This window comes from Pipra filicauda, unplaced genomic scaffold (genome assembly GCF_003945595.2).
Source record: "Pipra filicauda isolate LSUMZ 115617 unplaced genomic scaffold, ASM394559v2 scaffold161_size1661140_pilon, whole genome shotgun sequence".
Lineage (NCBI taxonomy): Eukaryota > Metazoa > Chordata > Aves > Passeriformes > Pipridae > Pipra > Pipra filicauda.
This window is the reverse complement of record NW_024104118.1, coordinates 110,815-128,864: the sequence shown is the minus strand read 5'-3', so window position 1 is coordinate 128,864 and position 18,050 is coordinate 110,815. Positions and strand designations below refer to the sequence as shown.

The window sequence follows — 18,050 nt, the reverse complement described above, 5'->3', positions numbered from 1 at the left end:
GGGACATGAGGACCATCATCATCCTGTCTCCAGGAGTTGATGGGATCAAATCTATGATCCCACTTTAGGGCAATTTCAATGCAAAACTGGTCACTTTGCTTTCCCTTCATGACATTTGGCCCCTAAACTACAGCTCCCATGAAGGATGGGAACTGAAACAGGGCAGTTCGTGGCTAAAGCACCAAGGGGAGATGTGCAAGGTGTTGCTATGTCACCTTTTTCTACAGTTAAATCCTTGAAATCCTGCCTTTATGGGCTGGAAGGATGCCTGTGGCAGCAGCAAGCAGAGCTCTTGGTAAGTTCTCCTGGTGGCTCCTTCCCTCTCAACACCATCACAAACACCTCAGCCTTGCTAAAGCAGCCTTTGCAGCCCACCCTGCACTGAGCAGGGCTGCTGGACCATCCCCTTGCCCCAGAGATCTGCTTGGAAGGAGGTTTCCAAGGACCCTCCTCCCTCTTGCTGGGATGTTTGCAGCACCTCAGTGTGGTTTGGGGGGACTGAGGTTGAGCCCTGTGCTTTGGGGTTTGCCTGGAGGGTCCCGAGATCTCCCCACAACACCAGGGTGGGGAGCCGCTCATTTCCACAGCATCTGACCCCCATTCCTTTCTGTCCTGGGGAAGACAGGGGGGTCTCTGCCTTCATCTGCTGCCTGCAGGTGCCACCCGGTGTGCTCGGAAGCTGGAAATGCTGTCGCATCCGCTGCCCACCAATCAAACGTGATTAAAGTAATTGCATTTGATCACTGTCTGGCACGAGCACAATGTCACCGAACGGGGTGACAGCGGTGCCACCGGAGGCAGGTCTGGGCTGGTTTCTTTCTAAGACAGCAGGAGCCCAAGGTGCGATTCCTGCCGCGTTCCCAGCTCTGGGATTTGAGGTGTGCGTGCCTGGTTTGCACGGCAGAGCACAGGAGAGAGGGGTGCTGGGTGTCCTGGGTGTCCCTGAAGCACCTTTCCCTTGCAGCCCATCCCAACCCACCTCCAGCCTCCCAGGCACTGAAGTCAACCTTGGTAATCCCTAAAATCTTTGGCAGCTCAGGGCCATGGGTGGAGCTGGATTTCAGCATCTGTTTACACAACCCTCCCCCAGGCGTCCTGGAGATGTCTTGGCTGGGGCCCTGGTGAGAGATGACAGCCCTGGGAGGAAGACAGGAGGTGGCTACATGGATTTACTTGTTTTCTTGGACATAAACAGCGCCCTGGGGAGGACTGAGATTTTCTTCTTCGTGGTGGCTTCACACCTCATCTCTAAACCCCCAGCACTACCATGGTTGTGGGGAAGCTCTGCCCCTGTGCATCCACATCCCTCTCCACCCAACCCCTGAGCAGACGGTGAGGTGGTTCAGGGAGCTGCTCCAGCTGCAAATGGCCCTTAAGGAAAAATTGTCTGTGTGGGGAATGGAAATTCAGGTCTGGCTTTGCAAACGAGAGGGACGGAGGGTTGTGTTATCCCATGGTGGGTCCAGCTAGTGATGCCAGGTGTGATATCACCTGCAGCATCCACCCCAGGAGTGCCATGGCAAGGGGTCCTGTTTGTTAGGAATGACTGATGCTTGATATCACTAACAATTTGCCATGAAATCTATGAGTAAACCTGGCCAAGGTGGAGGAATTCCCTTTTTTTAGTGGCAGAACAGCAGAGCTGATGGGAGCTGCAGCTCTGCGAGACAGGCAGAGACCTCCAGGCGTGGCTTAGGGCTTCTGAGAGCCTAAACTTGCTTTTTCATCCTTATGCCAGGCCCCAAACTCTGTTCCCAGCTGAGACTGCAGGAATAAACTCCCGTACCCTGCTCTTCTAAGCTGGGAAGGGAGGATGTCAGCTGATGTCAGACTGATGTCAAACTGAGTTTAAAAGTTGTATCCTATGAAACGAAACCAAAACTCTCGTTGGGGCCACATTGCTTTTCATCCTGTAATGGGAAAAACATGTTCCTGCTTGTCAGCAACCCTTCGTGCGAGGAGCTCCTGGCTGGGTCTGGGACGTTTCTGCCTCAGGACTCCCACGGAGACCTCGGCGCCGTACAGAGCTCGGCTCTGTTGGCAGCTCCTTGGCTGCCTCTTTCCTTACCCTTACGAGCTGTCTGGATAAGGAATTTTGGGGCTGGAGAGCTTGTGTGAAGGCTTGAGGCTCTGGGATAGCTGGTTCCCAGCTGATTTGGGTGTTGCTGCCTTCCCCAGCTTGCTGCAGACACGGATGGGGGGATTTTGGGGTATCCAAAAATGCCTCCTCCCTCCAGGGTCATGATGGGGGGATAATGTGGTGCAGGGAGGGATCTGGGGGAACTGTGGGGGATACTACACTGCAGGGGGACCTGGGTGGGGGATACTACAGCACAGGGAGGGTTTAGGGGAGGATGCAATGGCAAAGGGAGGACTTTGGGGGAGCTGAGGGATACCATGGGACAAGGAGGACCCTGAGGGGAGCTGGGGGCATGCTATGGGATGGGGAGGTTTTGGGGGGAGTTGGGGGAATGCTGCAGCACAGGGAACTGGGAGATGATACGGCACAGGCAGGGTTTGAGGGAGCTATGGGGATGCTGTGGGATGAGAGGGGTTTGGGGGAGCTGGGGGGATGTTACAGCTCAGGGAGGAATTTGGAGGAGCTGTGGGGGAAAGGAGGTGTCCCTTGATCAAAGAGGGTTGGTGATGAGCTCTGATAGCCCAGGTGCTGTTTGGTCTGGGGGATTTGGGGGTGCACAGAGGCAGCATGTACCAGCTTGTTTTAAAAAAAAAGGTATTTATTGCTGTCCATGCAGGTTTGGTTATAAGGTGAGGGGGCTGCAGGGGTCCATCCAGCTCCCACAGATGGTACGAAAGCTGTACCTCGAGGTGGGGGAGATGGAGGTGCTCAATCCCTCCACCAGGAGACAAAGGGTTCCCCAGCACCCTGGGACAGCTGGATAAGGTATATATGTCCCGCATGGGAATGCTAAAGCACTTAAGGAGTGTGTTTATGGCTTATAGGTCAGCTCAGCTTCTCTCTCTGTAGTCTGGGTTTTCCCAACCTTTTTTCCTACCACTCCACCATGCAGCCCCTGTTTAGTATCCTGTCAAGGAAGAGCGCTGGGGAATTATTTGGGTCTCTTTGAGCTCAGTCCCTCCCTGCCGGGGCCGGAGCTGAAGCAGGGCAGCTCGGTGGGTCCAGCCCAGACGAGTTCTTTTGGACCACAGGTCTCAGCAGTGAAAGGGGAGGGAGTTGGAAATCCTGTGACATTCAGGGAAGGCACAGGCATTTTAGATGCTCCCAGCACCCAGCCAGCTGGAGCCCTTTGTGCTCCTACAGGGATGAATTCTGTGGCAAATCTTCTCCTGCTCTGAAAAATGGCCTGATCCAAGCCCATGGCTCCACCCAACATGTTCTGCTGTACCCATTCTGCCTACAAAGCACCATCACATCTCTGTCCCTCAGAGCCACGTCACCTGGCATCCCAGGACCTCATTCCCTGGCTCTTTTTCCATTCTCAGACTGGTCCTTCCACTTCAGGTAATGTTGGTGGTGGGAAGGATGCACCTGGCTGGCCAAGGGCCCAGCTGCTGGTCATGGAAGGGATGTTATCCTTGGATCCCCTCTCTGGACACAGCTGGATGCTGCAGGTGGAGGTGGGCTCCTGGTGGGCTCTGGGGACAATTGATGGTCACCTTGTTGAGGGTGGACTTTAATCCTGCAGCTACACTTTGATCTCAGGAGGGAGATAAGGGGGAGGTGTCAGATTTGGACACCCGGAAAGTGGCAGCAGGGTGTGGGTCTGCTCGACATCACCCAAACTCATTTGAAGCCTTCAACTAACAGAGCCCAGCCCTGACCCCCACCTAAGGAGGGGTTGAACTACCAGCCCTGGGCCTGGGTCTTGGCCCCCTTTGACTCCTGACCGCCCACAGTTCCCAGAAGCTCAGCAAAGGCACGACACTACGTGAAAATAAATGCTACAGAAAGAGGAGGAACCCCCGAGGCACCGTTTCCTCCTCCCCCATTTAACAGCAGAGCACGAAGCCCAAAGCCAGCAGGAGGGTCCCCAGGTGGACCTGGGGCAGGGCCCCTCCAGCCCCACTCTTCGACTCCCTCGGCATGTGATAAACGATCACCAGCTTTTCTCCAATGCCCGAGGGATCCATTTCATCCCCCTTGTAGCAGCTCCGCCCCCCGAGGTGGCCGGCATGGGGGTCATCTCGGAGCAGGTCTTCAGCTGGATTCTCTGACCCAGCCAGCGCCACGTTGACCGAGACATCCCGCGTGCCCACGTCGTTGACAGCGAGACAGGTGTAGGTGCCTTCGTCCTCCTTGCTGAAGTTGGGGATGGCCATGGTGCCGTTCTTGAAGACCAGGAAGTGCTCTTGGCTCTGCTTGACGTTTCCATCCCGTGCCACGTTGGGCCCGTTGATCTCGATGCGGCGGCTGGAGGTCTGGATCTTCCAGCGGATCTCCGGCGGGGGGCTGCCGGCCACGCTGCAGTGCAGGGTCAGCGTCAGCCCGTCGTACATGACCGTGTTGTCCAGGTTGGAGAGGTAGGTGAGCTGCACCGAGGGGGCCACGCAGTGGTGGTCAGGGATGTCTGTCACTGCTCTGCCCTTCAGCCTGGCGGGAGCCACGCACAGGGTAGACCCTCCCTTGGTGATGGAGACCGAGGTGCGCTCGGTCCATTTCTTCAGCCAGAAGACCTTGCAGGAGCAGTTGAAGGGGTTGTTGAAGATCTGCAGCTGGGACAGGGAGGGCAGGTTGTCAAAGGTGCCCTCAGCCAAGGTGGTCAACTCATTGTCATTGAGCCAGAGGGAGCGCAGGTCCTTCAGGGAATGGAAAGCATCCCGGGACAGCCCGGCCAGGCGGTTGTTGTTCATCTTCAGGATCTGCAGACCGCTGAGGTTGCGGAGGTCCTGCCACGGGAAATCTGCGATCTTGTTGTGGCTCAGGTCCAGATTCTTCAGATGCACCAACAAGGCAAAAGCCCCTGGTTCCACCACCCCGATCTGGTTGTAGCCCAACCACAGTGACTGCACTTCAGGAACCTCGGCAAAGGAGCCCTGCCCCAACCAGCTGATCCTGTTGGCCGACAAGGTGAGGATGGTCACATTGGAGGACAACCCCTTGGGTACCTCCTGGAGATCCTTGTAGGCACACTCGGCCAACAGCCGCCCGTTTTTCTTGGTGGAGCAGGAGCAGGGGCTGGGACAGGCCAGGCAGGGCCCCAGGAGTGCAGCCAGGACCAGGCAGCAGAGCAGGGGCCTCATCCTTCCTCCTGGGAACAGAGACGGGGCAATGAACGGGATGGGTCTAGCTGAGAAGGGGATCTGCTTTTTCTTGCCAAATAATAAGAGGAAGCACATAAGAACAAAGCATCCATGTGATTATCCCCAGAACTTTGGCTGGAAAAGACTGTTTGAAATATTCCCTTATCAGAAGGCATTTCCTCACCAAGAGCAGAGCCTTCAACTACTGCGTGAGGGGGGAACTTCCCCCTAAACCCTTTCCTACCCCCACTAGAAGACATCTTTTCCTGATCTTTGATGAAATACAACCCCCAAGATGCTGTTTCCACAGGGTTCAGAGTTCACCCTGCTGAGACTGGAATTAGGAGAAACAGAGCAACCACAGCTCTTTCCCAACCAGCTTTCCCCTAAACCATCAAGCTGTTGGGATTTTCAGCAGGCTCTCAGACCACAAACCAAGCCCCCATCTCCGTATTTTTCCATGTCATGGAAAAAACCAGCTTCTCAAGTGCTTTTTCTCAGCAAGGGAGTGTGGGGTCCCTGGCTGCTGGAAGTCTTTAGAGTGAAATATTTCTGAGCTAACTCCTTACTCCCCTCCCTCCTGCCTCGCAAAGGGGACGGTGCTTGCTCGGCTCCCGGCGTCTGGAGGCTGTGTCCCACCAGGGAAGAGGTTAAGTGCAGCTCTGCGAGGAGCTGGCAGCCAGACCCCTTTGTCTCTGCCTTGTAGGCAAATTTTGCTGCTCTTTCCAGTTCCCAACCCTGTCATTTAAAGCAGGAGGGGGGGACGTTTTATTGGTAATGGAGAGGCTGAATAAGACATGCACAACTGAGGGGGAGGGACGGGACAGAAAGGGAGGATCCTGCAGGGATTGAACACCCCAGTCCTGGGGTTCGAGGGATGGGGAAGGAGCCCCCCTGGCTCTGGGGGTGATGGAGGGCTGCGGGTGTGTGTGTGTGTGTCTGTCCTTGGCTGATGCCTTTGAAGTGCTTGCTTGGTGTAGTCTGGGGGTGTCCCGCGGCTGTCCCAGTCCAAGCTGCCCAGCGAGGGGCAGATCCCCATCACACTGCGGGACGCGGGGGGAGCAGGGCTGGCGGCGCAGCACCGGGGGGAGGAGCGGGGGGGGTCCTGCATTTTTATAGCTCCTGGAGCACCCCTATCCCGGCTCCCTCCCATCCCTCCTCCCCTACCCCCGCCAGTATCCCCCGGGGCGCAGTTACCTCTCCCCGCCGCCTCTCGCTGCCCGCGGCCGGGGCGGGCGGAGGCAGCCCGGGGGCGGTGTGAGCAGGGCCCGCACGCCGCATACCAGAGCCGTGAATAACCACCCTCCCTCTTTCCTTCCCTCCTTCCCTCCCTCCTCGGCCCGGCCAGCCCGTTCCCCCGGCCCCGCCGGTCCCTGGCCCCCCGCTGCCCTCCCCGGCCCCCCTTGCCCCTTCACCGGCAGCTTCGCGGAGATGGAGCCCGGTCACCCTCGCTCCTCTGGAGTGAGGGAAAACAGGACCGCCGGTTCCCTCGGCCCTCGTCGGGCTTCTCCTCCCCTCCCCGTCCCCCGGGCCCTTTTTGTTTTCCATGGCACCGACCCACTCCTGGCTGCGGGGGCCCTTCCTCCACCCGCCCGCCTCCCCCGGGGGCTGCTGTCGGAGCCCGGCCCCCTCTGCCCCCAGTCCTCTGCCCTCCAAGCCTTCTTCCCTCATACCTCTGCCCCCCAAATCTCCTTCCTCATAAAACCTCTGCCCCCCAGCCCTATATCTCGGGGTCCATCCTGTCCCATCCCTTGCAGAGGACGTCTGGGGGACAGGCAGAGAGTGAGCGGCTTCTGGAGGACATGGGGTGGCCGGTGAGTTGTCTCTGAGGGGGGTGAAGGGCTTTGGGGGCTTGGGAGTGGCAGGATGACACTGCTGAGGGGCTGTGCGGGACCCGAGCAGGGTGGGAAGGAGAGTGCAGCTCAGAGGCTGCATCGGGGGCAGGAGGAAGGAGGATGAGATGCTGAGGTGCCAGCAGGTCACCCAGAGCTGTCGAGGTACAGGGAGGTCACCTGGAGTTGTCACCCAGAGTCATCTCCTCGGCCCTGCAATAAATTGCTGATAAAAGCTTTTAAAAGTGGGTGATGGGGATTTCATCTCTCAGACTCCATCCTCCAGCCTGGCAGGACCACTAGGGCAGGGGTGGGCATCCAGGGCCGGGAAGATGAGCAGGTCCTTGCTCCCTGCCCTCCTGTACTGGCCAAACTGGGGCATTTCCAGTAGGAAAGCTTCTTGCTGTGGGGCTGGGATTGGAGGTGCAAGGACCTCCATCCTGGAGCAAGCCAGAACCTATTTGTAAAAACCCGTGAGGAAGATGAAGGTGGAGCGAGGGGGAGCTGGATTCCCCTGGGAGAGCTTCACCTCCGTGTATGGCAGCCACAGCTCCTTGTCTTCACACTTGTGCTGACGCAGCCGTGGCTGAGGCCGGGCTGTGAACAGGCTTGGGGTTAAAAATAGTGCTGTGCGAGGCAGAAGGGGATTGTTTTGAATCTAGAGCAGTTCATGGGGCGGGTTCGCAGCGTGGCTGCTGCCCAGGGGCTGTGCTGGCACGCCAGGAGAGCTGGGGATTTTCTTCAGTGGGTTCAGGACCTGTTTTGCAAGGCATTTGGGGGGATCTGTCACTGCCCCTCTTGGGTGTGATGCTCTCACGGACAAGGCCAGCATGGGGGATGCTTCCTGGATCCCTGGGCTTGATCTTGGCAGTGCCCATCACTCCAGAGCGAGGTAGAGGCAAATGATCCATCAACCCCTCCACCCTGAACACCTTCAGAGCCCACCTGGAAGGGAGCAGGGGCTCTGGACCAGAGGAGGACACAGGACAGGGGTTATACAGGGGACCAACCTTAATCCAACCCACAGAGCAGGGGAAAGATGCTGCTCTGACCACTCCCATGGGGGCCCAAAACTCTTATCTGTAACCCCCTAAGGCACAACCCCTTTTTGATCCAGGATAAGCAATAATTTGGGAAGGGAAGGTGTGGTGTGTGACAGCTTCTTTATTTTGGGGGCCGTCCTGGGAGAAGGGTGACAGACACCTTCCCACAGCTTAGGTGACACCATGTGCATGACAGCCCAGGCTGTGTGGGTGTAAGATTGTCACCATCACGGGTGGGCACATCCCACTCAATCCCGGGCTGGTGGCAGTATGTGCAGAAGGGTTAAATGCCTTGGGAGGGGCTGAGCCATCCAGCCAGGATGCTTTAACCCTTTCCAGGAGAAACCCTTTCCAGGAGAAACCCTTTCCAACCCCCACCCCCCCCGGACACGGAGGGGGTGGGAGGATGCAGAGCTCCATCCTTGACCACTTTTTGTGCCTTTGGGCACCGGGTACTAATTAGAGCCCTCCTGAAAAGGAGCAAATCTCAGTGTAATCCAGCATCAAGATTCCCTGTAGATACGTTAGGCGGGGAAAATCTATTATTCTCTAATTAAAGGGAGGGAGAAATGATTGTTCTTTTTCTATTCCTTCTATGTTTCTAAGCATGAAATTCAATTATAAGTGTATTCACAGGAGGGGATTTGTCTACAAGGGGGAGTCTCTGCTTGGCACGGACTCTTAAAAGCTGCAGCAAACACCTGGGTTGCTTCAGAGCAGCCTTGAATTCCCAGGATTTGGGGCATTTGGGTGGGACCCCCTCCTGCCCGCTGCCTCCTTCCTCGCTGACCTGCTTTGTCTGCCTCCCCCACTCTCCCCGTTGCAGGAGAAAGATGCAGAGGCCGGAGTTTAAAATAGGAATTTTTCTCCGGAGGGTGGAGAAAGGAGTGTTTGCTCGGCAGGGATCTGCTGGGTTGCGGAGGCTGATTTTGGGGAACGTGAGGGGAGCATCAGTGGGGCCTCAGGGGACACCCGTGGGGGTTGGAGGGTGGGTGACTGTCCCCACATGATGGGACACCGCCTCTCAAGCGGGGACACCAGGAGGAAATGTGGCTTTGTAGCTCCAGATAAGAAAAGCAATCAAAGGCAGCCTTAAATCTTGACTATGTAATTATGGGCTGAAATCATCAGCCAGATGAAATGGGGGGCATAAATCCACCAGCCACCTTCGTAGCACCCCCAGTCTCCGGGCTGGGAACACTTTAAGACCAGGGTGACACTAACCCTGCCAGGCAAGCTGCAGGGAGACAAGTGTTGGGAGAAAAAACTTGTGTGTACATGGGCAGTGTGGGCGTTTAGCATGTATTTGTACATATGTTGAGCACACTTATTATAGATACACAGAGCTTATATAAATTAGATTCATTGTGTATATATATATTGCATATATTCTTACTCCACATGTGTGTATGGGATGTGTGCGCCAGGGGAAAATATTGTTTGCATTTTTCTATATAGCGAATTTATAGACAGTATGTCTAAACGGTATATAATATATTTGGGTTATTTTATTTTCCTATGTACACTGAATTTATGTATAATTATAATGTGTGTAGACACCGCGTACATACAAAGTGTGTAGTGTGTGTAAAGGCATAGTACAGTGATTACAACAATTATTTGTGCTTATACGTCCTGTGTGGATGTATAAAAGGAGTGTGTGCGTGTATATACAGCGTGAGTACTTATATACATATTATGTGCGTGAATTTATATATAATATGTATATACAGAAATATAATATGTATATACAGAAATATACTATGTGTACTGCATGTGTGCACGGTTTATGGGTAGAAATATATATATTTATAATGTGTGTGGGTGCTTTGCTGGTAGCTGTGGCGACGTGTCTCTGCGCCGTCTGCCACCTCCTTGGTGTCCCCTCGACCGCACTGGGCTGTACCGGGAGCAACACGGGGGGCACCGGGCGCCACCTCCCCCTCGTCCCCATCGAGCACAGACCCGTCTCCACTTTCAATCCCTTTTATTGACTCTTTCACAGACAGAAGCTCGTAGAAGGGCGCCCGCGGCTCTCACCGGCGCCGGGGCTCGCGGGGAGTGGGGCTGGGGGTGGCGGCGGCGGCGACCCGTCGCCTCCCGGGACCGGGACCCCGCCCGCCCGCCCGCCCGCCAGCAGCGCGGGCGCGTCTACGGCACAGACACTTGGCTACAAGGCTACTCTACCCAAAACACATCGAGGGGCCCTGCCGGGACCGGGGCTGGGACCGGGGAGGGGGGATCGGGACGCCCCCGCCACCTCGGGGTGCGGGCGGGGGGCGCGGAGCTGTCCGGTCTCTCCGAGTGCTGAACGGGGAGAGCGCGGGGAGCACCCGCACCCGTCGGGGGACGGAGAGGACCCCCGGGAGTGGCAGGGAGCGGGGACCTCCAGTGTCCACTGGGGAATGGAAAGCACCTCCCAGGAGCGGCAGGAACCGGGGAGCCCCGGGACGCACCGGCGAGCGGAGAGCACCGCCGGGAAGCGGCAGAGACCGGGGAATCTCGGCACCTACCGGTGTCCACCGGGGAAAAAAAGGATGCGCCGCAGCGCGACGGGCACCCACCGGGGAGCGGCGGGGACCGGACCGAGGCGCGGCGGGCATCCACCGGGAAGCGGCGCGGGGAGGATGACGCCGAGGAGCGGTGCGGACGGCTCCGGGCTCCGGCGGGGTTCGCACGGGGGCTCGGCGGGGCCAGAGCGGGGAGCGGCAGGACCGGACCGGGGAGCAGAGGGGACTCACCGGGGACCGAGGGAGCGGCGGGACCGGACCGAAGAGCGGAGGGGACCCACTGGGGACTGAACCAATTCCAGGGAAAAAGGTTTTGGGAAATCGGGTTTTTTTCTTTGACCCGTTTTTCATCTTTTTTTTTTTTTTCGTTTTTTTCCTTTAAGGGGAAAGAAAATATGGGGCGAGCGGAGGGCAGAGGCGACCAGGGGACCGCGAATCGTTGTTGTCGCTAAGCCGGGAGCAAGGACTGCCGGTACCCAAAATGGAAACGAAATCGTAGGAAGCGCGTCCCGCCGGCACTGAGCATCCCCGGGGTCCTGCCGTCTGAGGAGGAGGAGGAGGGTCAGGCATCGCTGAGGATACTCCCGTCTTTCCTCGGAGTAAAAGCAGCAGCGATGCCCCGCGAGGAACGGGGGTTGGGGACCGGGGAGGAGGTGGGGCCGAGGTGGGGGTGGAGGGGGTGTGGGGAGGCTCAGCGGGGCCGCTGCCGGTAGTTGCCGTTGATCTCCTGGGAGATGGTGACAGCCTCGGCGCCCAGCGGCAGCTTGTCACTGTACTCAGAGCGCACCTCGAACTCCTCGCCGTTGGCTTTGGATTGTGACTCCGCCATGGAGCTGGCTGCCACGCTCTCCTCTCGCTCCAGCTCCGGAGCCCCTTCGGCTTCTCTCCTCCTCCTCCACCTGCCTCCTTCTTCATCCTCCTCCTCCTCCTCTTCTTCCTCCACCTCTGCCTCCCCTACCTCGCTGGGATTGTAGTTCTTCTCAGACTCCAGGTAGGAGACACGGGGGTCAAAGTCAGCGGCCATGTGCTTCTCCATCTGGTCTGGGTTCTGGGCCTTCATGATGAGCTTGTAGGTCTTCCCTTGGTATTTGGAGAGGAGGTGGCACCACGTGGCCCCCATCAGGGGTAAGGTGGCCAGCACCAGCAAGAAGATACTCACCACCACGATGATGATGAGCGAGGGGATCTCTTTTTTGGTGGTGAAGACCACTTGGACCTGGCAGTCCTCCCCGAGGTAGGTGAGGCACACGGAATAGTTGGTGCCGGGGTTCAAGCCCTGGAACCAGTACGAGTTCACCCCTTCTTCAATCTTGGACCACTGGACCAAGGCATGGCCCTTGCTGCTCTCCTGGCACAGGTAGAGCATCCTGAGGTGGACCTTCTCGGGCTGCGTGTAGGTGGGTGTGAGCTGCACCCGGGCGTCGCGCTCTGACACGTCCAGAGCGATCACCCCCAGGTCGAACGTGTGCTGCTTGAAGTCGCCGCTCTGGTTGAAGGCGTGATTGGAGATGTACTTGCTGGTTTGTGTGGAGCCACACTTCTTCTCAAAGGGTGGCAGCTGGAAAGGGATTTGCCCGTCTCCCGTGGACTCTGTCCCAGCTGCCAAGGATGGTTGGCTCTGCCGGGTGGGACCAAGGGGTTTGCTCCTCTCATCTGGTGTGAGCACGCTATTCTTCGCTCCCTTGGCCCCAGGCTTCTTGTCACCTGGCTGTGCTTTACCCCCCAGTGGGTCCCTCCCGGGCTGCAGTGGGTATTTCTGGGTGCCTGCCACAGCCACGTTGACAGAGGTCTGGTTGCTCCCCATTTCATTGGAAGCCAGGCAGGTGTAGGTGCCTTCTTCCCTCTTGCTCAGGTGGGGAATCACCAAGGTGCCATTCTTGAAGACCAAGAAGCGCTCAGGGTCCCGTTTGGACTGGTCCTTCCCAGCGGTCTCATTCGGGTTCCCATTGAGCTCCAGGGTTTGGCTGGAGGTGCGGATCTTCCAGCTCACTTCGGGCAGTGGGGTGCCCGTCACGGCACAGTGCAGTGTCAGGGTGAAGCCATCAAAGAGCTCAGTGGTGTCCAGGTTGGGGTAATAGGTGAGCTGCACCGTGGGCGAGGCGCACTGCACATCCGGGATCTTCCCCACCGGCACTCCTTGGAGCTGCTCCGGGAGGGCACAAGTGATGGAGTCCTTCTCAGGGATGGAGATGAGTGTGCTGTCCATCCACTTCTTCAACCACTGGAGCTTGCAGGAGCACTCAAAGGGGTTGTTGTAGATCTGCAGGTGGGAGAGGGAACTGAGCGAGTCAAAGATCCCCTCAGCAAGGGTGGTGAACTTGTTGTTGTTGATGCGGAGGGACCGGAGGTCCTTCAGGGTGTGGAAAGCCCCCTGAGGTACCAGAGCCATGTGGTTATTGTTCATCTTGAGCAGTTGGAGAGCGCTGAGGTTGTAGAGGTCCTGCCAGGGGAAGTCCACGATCTGGTTGTGGCTGATGTCGAGGTTTTTCAGCTGCACCAGGATGGCGAAGGCACCGGGCTCGATGGAGCGGATCTCGTTGTGTGCCAACCAGAGGGAGGTGACCTGGGTCACTTCCACGAAGGAACGCCGCTGCAGTGAGGTGATCTTGTTGGCCGAGAGGCTGAGGGTGGTCACGTTGGAAGGCAAACCCGTGGGCACCACTTGGAGGTCCTTGTAGGCGCAGTCGGCGAACTGGTGCGCGTACTTGTCCACGCAAGCGCAGGGCTCGGGGCACGCCCGGGCCAAGCCGAGCAGGGCCACTAGCCACAGGGCCAGCAGCGGGGCCATCTCCCCCTGCCAAGGGATACAGGGGGTCTCAGGGCTGCCGGCCCACGTCCCCGCCCCGCTCCCGGCCCCGGTCCCCGCCCGGCGGGAGGCGGCGGCGGGGCCGCGCCCCATTGTCTGTACCCGGCTCCCCCCGCCTGCCGCCCCCTCGCCCCTCGCTCGTGCTCATCCCCTCTTCCCCTTCTCGCTCGTTTTCCTCCCTTTCCCATCCAGCTCTTCCCATCCTTCTCACTCTCTTTTTCTCGTCTTGATTAGGCTTTTCCTTCCCCCAGACCCTCAAAAATTAATTAAATCTCGTTTTCTTTCTTCCCTGCTTTAATTTCTCCTTTTTCAATTATTTCTTTCCCTTTTCCTTTTTTTCTTCCTTTCTTTCATCTTTCCTGTCCCCACTTTTCTCCCTCCCACCTCCATTCCTCCCTAGTTCTCTCCTTCCCTGTTTTCCACTCTCTCTGACTCCCTCCTTCGCCCCTTTCCCCCACTTCCCGCACCGCACCGGGGCTGACCCCGCACCTTACCCGCTCCTAAGTGCCGTTAAGCAACACGCAGCCCTTCTCCTCGTCGTTACCGGCCCTCCGCATCCTCCTCCCGACCCCCGTCCCTGTGGCACGGAGGAGCCTCCGCCAGCCCGGACACGACGGTGAGGGGCGGGGGGACCCCACCCGTCCCCCCGCACCTCTCCGGGCTGAGCTGTGAGCCGGAGCGGGGCCGTACGGGCACTGGGCTGCCGAGGCGACAGCGAAAGGGAGGAATTAGCATTTCTGCCAGCCTCCCCCTCCGCTCGGCTGCCCCCTCCCTCCTCGCCACCCCTTTCCCATCCCACCACCCACCCACCGCCGCCGCTCGCCAGCCTGCGGCGAGGACGGGGCCGGCTGCTCCCGCGACGGGCGCGGCACCCTCCTACCCCCCCTAAAAAATTCAAAATAACCAAAATAAACACCCACCCGGCAGAGCAACGAATACAACTCCGCGCGCTTGGCAGCAGGCGTCATCCAGCCCCCCCCAGCCCCGTCCGCCGGTTTGACTTCCCCGGTGCCCCCCCGGAGGGACCGAAATGCCGTCGTGGCGGATGCGGGACACGGCTACCCCCGTCCTCCCGGGACATCGCGGGGTCGCAGCCCTTTGTGGAGCGCTTGTGGACGGGGATGCGGAGGTTGGACCCTCCCGCCCACGGTCCCCGGGTTGTGCTGCCATCCCCCCACGCCCGATCCATGCGGTATTTCCACGGGCGATGAGCGGCGTGTGCCAGCCGGTCCCGTCGCTCGGCGCTCGTTGAATGCAAAGCGCTTTTAAACACGGAGGGGGTTAGGAGATGGGAGGGGAGAGAAATACACGGGGGCTGCCGGGGGTCCCCAAGACGGGACCGTTCTCTCGCAGCTTCCTCCCGAAGGTTTCAGCCCCTTGGAAAGGCGCAGGGAGCCCTCTATTCCCCTCGTGGTTTCGCCTCGACGTGTGGGGCTGTTCTCCCCCTCCACCCTCGGTCCTGCCCCTCTCATCGAGAAACCATTGATTTTGGGAGCGTGATCGATTCCTGTCTCCCGCCATCCCTCCCTTCCCCCCTGCATCTCTCCATCCTCTCCTCTCTGGGAGCTCTGCCGGGGGGTGCCGAGGCGGACTCATCACGGATTCGGATGGGTCAGTCCACTCCTCCCGGTGTCTCCAACCCGGCTCTGTCGCGACAGACAGCGGCCCCGCCTAGAGCTGCAGCTACCGCCCCTTCCCCATTCCCCACGGGGACTTGGCACATCCCGGGGAGCTTCAGGCGTGGGGACCCCCGGGGATCTGAGAGGGGGCCCTGCCGCCTTTCTGCTTGCTCGCAGGAGTAGTAAAAGCCCGGCCACCTCTCCCTCCGCGGGAGCTCGGCCTCGCATCCCAGCCCCGAGGCCACGGGATGGGCGTGTTCTTCCAAGGACGAGGAGAGGGAGGAGGGAGTGGAGAGGGGGTGATGACTGGAGGGACAGAGCACAAGCTGCTTGACAGCAAAATGTCAGATTTGATCCTCGATGATGGCTCCCATCCTCCCAGGAGCCGTGTCCAAAGCCCCCCAACCTGACACCTGCTGCCCAGCACAGATTTGGCCCAACTCAACCAACACTCCGCAAGGAAAACTCTGGGAATGGTCCAAGGGAACTGTCCCGAGCAGATGGGCAAGGCCACCTTGGTACACTGATCTGCTGAGGGGCCACACAGAAGGGAGGCACCGCTTCAAATCCAGTGGATACATCCACAGGGCAGCACTTCCATGTCTCCCTTCCTGCTGGAGAAGGGTTTGAACGGCCATGGTGCTCTCAGCATCTTCGGAGCTGAGTCATGACTCATCCCCATCCCACCCCTGTGGCTGGCTGGTCACCCAGCATGTCCTCACCCTCACTGTGACACTCCCAAGCACCCGTGCTCAGGGAATTACAGCATCAGGCATTTGGAGTTGTGGTTTATAGGCGTTTTCCCCTCATTTTGCTCACTTTCTGAACACCCGTGGGCTGTCACTCTCTCCTGAGCCCCACAGTAGGGAGTTCTCTGGTTAGTGGGGCAGCACTTGTGGGCTCAGTATCTCCAAACAGACCCACCCTGCTCCTCACCCAGGTTATTCCACATCCCAAGCTCCCCGTGCTGCTGTGGGGCTGCAGGACCATGGATTAGCCCATGCTGGTGTTGCCCCATGGCTGCAGAGCTCAGATGGGAGACACAGGGATGGAAAACTTGCTTTGAGGAGCATGGAAGGGAGTTCAAATGCCACAAGAATGTGACCAGTGAGGAGAGGACACTCGTTTTCTGATTTGGCTGCTATCCACGGCGCTCCGCTGAGCTCTTCCGAAGGGATGGATGATGCCTTCATCCATCATGCAAGAGGAAGGAACCCAAGTGTCCTAGATACAGTGGCAACATTTCAGGAACATTTCACGTTGTGCTAGAAATGGGTCAGGGATGAGGCACGTGTGACAAGATAGATACACATCCCTCCCCATGCTCCTGAGGGCCAGACCCTCACCTAGACACCTGGGAGGGCATCGGAGCATGAAGCAGCATGGCATGGGATACACCATCCATCCAGACCCCCACTCACCCCTTCCCAGCTGACACAAGGGGTTCATGTCACCATTTGTGCCTCAGTTTCCCGTGGGCTGAGAACAGGGAGGAACAACAGTGCTCTGGAGGCTCTGCAGTCCAGTCAGATGGGAGCACCAAGGAGGGAGGGAGGGAGGGAAAATGAGCAGATAGATGTGTGGATGGATGGATGGATGGATGGATGGATGGATGGATGGATGGATGGATGGATGGATGGATGGGTAAGTGGGTGGATGGATGGAAAAGCAGGCTCTGGAGCTGCCCACTTCTCCTTCTCACACCTCGCCTCAGCCCCAGGCACCCCAAGTTTCATTGTGCTCCTAAACATGTGGCACATAGGGGCTGGTGTTGGCCATCGCAGCTCCAGAGACACAACTCCCACTGGTCAGGGACATTGCCTACTTCAGAAGGAGAAGGCCAAGCCACCAGTTTGGGCTCTCCTGGCTTCTCCAGCTCCCCCAGGATCAGGTGAACACATGAACCACCACCCTGGGAGCATCCTGGTTGCAGGACCTGCCTGGCCAGAGACAATGTGGCTTCTCCTTCCACCTAGGAAAGTCTTTCCTCAGCTTGGCCTCACCACTTCTCCAAATATTCAAGAGTCCTGACCGACCCGTCCTCTCTCTTGATGTTCCATGGGATGCAAACCTGTTCAGGTGATAGTAGAGTTATGTTTTTATTAGGAATGTAATCCAGGTGACCTTTCCCAGGCTCACAGAGGCGAACCCTCCTCTGCACTAGACTTCCCCCACCCTGGCCAGCAGACCTCAGCGATCCCGCAGGGCACAATCAACGCAGAGGAACCAGCCCTCTGGCTCTAATTAGTTTTGCATGATTGTTGGGGGAAGAAATCTGTTTTCATAACCAGAAAGGATTTATGCTTCTCTTTCTTGCCTTTTTTTTTTCCCCCTCCTAAGTCCCAGAGCACTTTGCTTGGGGCTGGCGGGGAGTCGTTTTATGAATGGTTTAGATTGAGCAATGCATTATTAATAACAGCCAATCAAGCAAGCAGGATAATATATATCATTTCAGGAGGTTCGCTTAATTCAGTGAAGTTATTTATTGGGCTAAGAAAACCCAGAGAGGCTCTGAGTCCTCCTGGGAGGAGGATTTTCACAGGGCGGCTCTGGGTGGAAGGGAGGTCTGCACCAGTGTCAAAGCTTCCTGTTGGAGATGGAAGCTGGCGGGGCTTCTGGGGAACCCTCAAAGCCCTTTTCTCCAGGGTTTGAGGGCTGTTGGGTGCTGCTCTGCTCCCCTCACAGTGAGAGACCGTTTTCTGGCGGGATGAATGAGCTTTACCGCAGCTCAAGGCAAGAGAAACAGCTAATCCTGCTCCCACAGCCCATTGGCTCCGTCATTGTTTTACCAGGCTTTGATGAGGCCGGTGACAGCAGACAGATGGGCTCTGCCCTCTGCCTGTGCCCCTTGAGAGGCTGATCCCCCGCAGAACCCTCGAGCAGCCACCAGAGGATCCTCACGGTGAATTTGGTGACAAGCCTTGTGTGTCAACGTGCCGGCTCCTTTGGGATCACTGCTGTAACAACAATAACTCATCGCTGTGTCCAGGACATGGTTTGTTCCCTGGGGGTTCCCA

At 57.9% G+C, this 18,050-nt stretch overlaps 2 protein-coding genes across 2 annotated transcripts; both read right to left on the bottom strand.

Annotated features, from left to right (window-relative positions):
* Positions 1-2,726: 2,726 nt before the first annotated feature.
* On the bottom strand, positions 2,727-6,771 carry LOC113983290 (immunoglobulin superfamily containing leucine-rich repeat protein). Its single transcript, XM_027712313.2, has 2 exons — positions 6,639-6,771; positions 2,727-5,231 (listed from the first exon to the last, which is right to left on the bottom strand). The coding sequence occupies exons 1-2, from the start codon at positions 6,769-6,771 to the stop codon at positions 3,973-3,975; spliced, it is 1,392 nt and encodes a 463-aa protein (XP_027568114.2). The 3' UTR covers positions 2,727-3,972.
* A 3,297-nt stretch (positions 6,772-10,068) lies between these two features.
* ISLR2 (immunoglobulin superfamily containing leucine rich repeat 2) lies at positions 10,069-14,111 on the bottom strand. Its single transcript, XM_027712252.2, has 2 exons — positions 13,909-14,111; positions 10,069-13,402 (listed from the first exon to the last, which is right to left on the bottom strand). Exon 2 carries the CDS (start codon positions 13,394-13,396, stop codon positions 11,300-11,302), a length of 2,097 nt encoding a protein of 698 aa, XP_027568053.1. The 5' UTR covers positions 13,397-13,402; positions 13,909-14,111; the 3' UTR covers positions 10,069-11,299.
* Between the last annotated feature and the right edge of the window lie 3,939 nt (positions 14,112-18,050).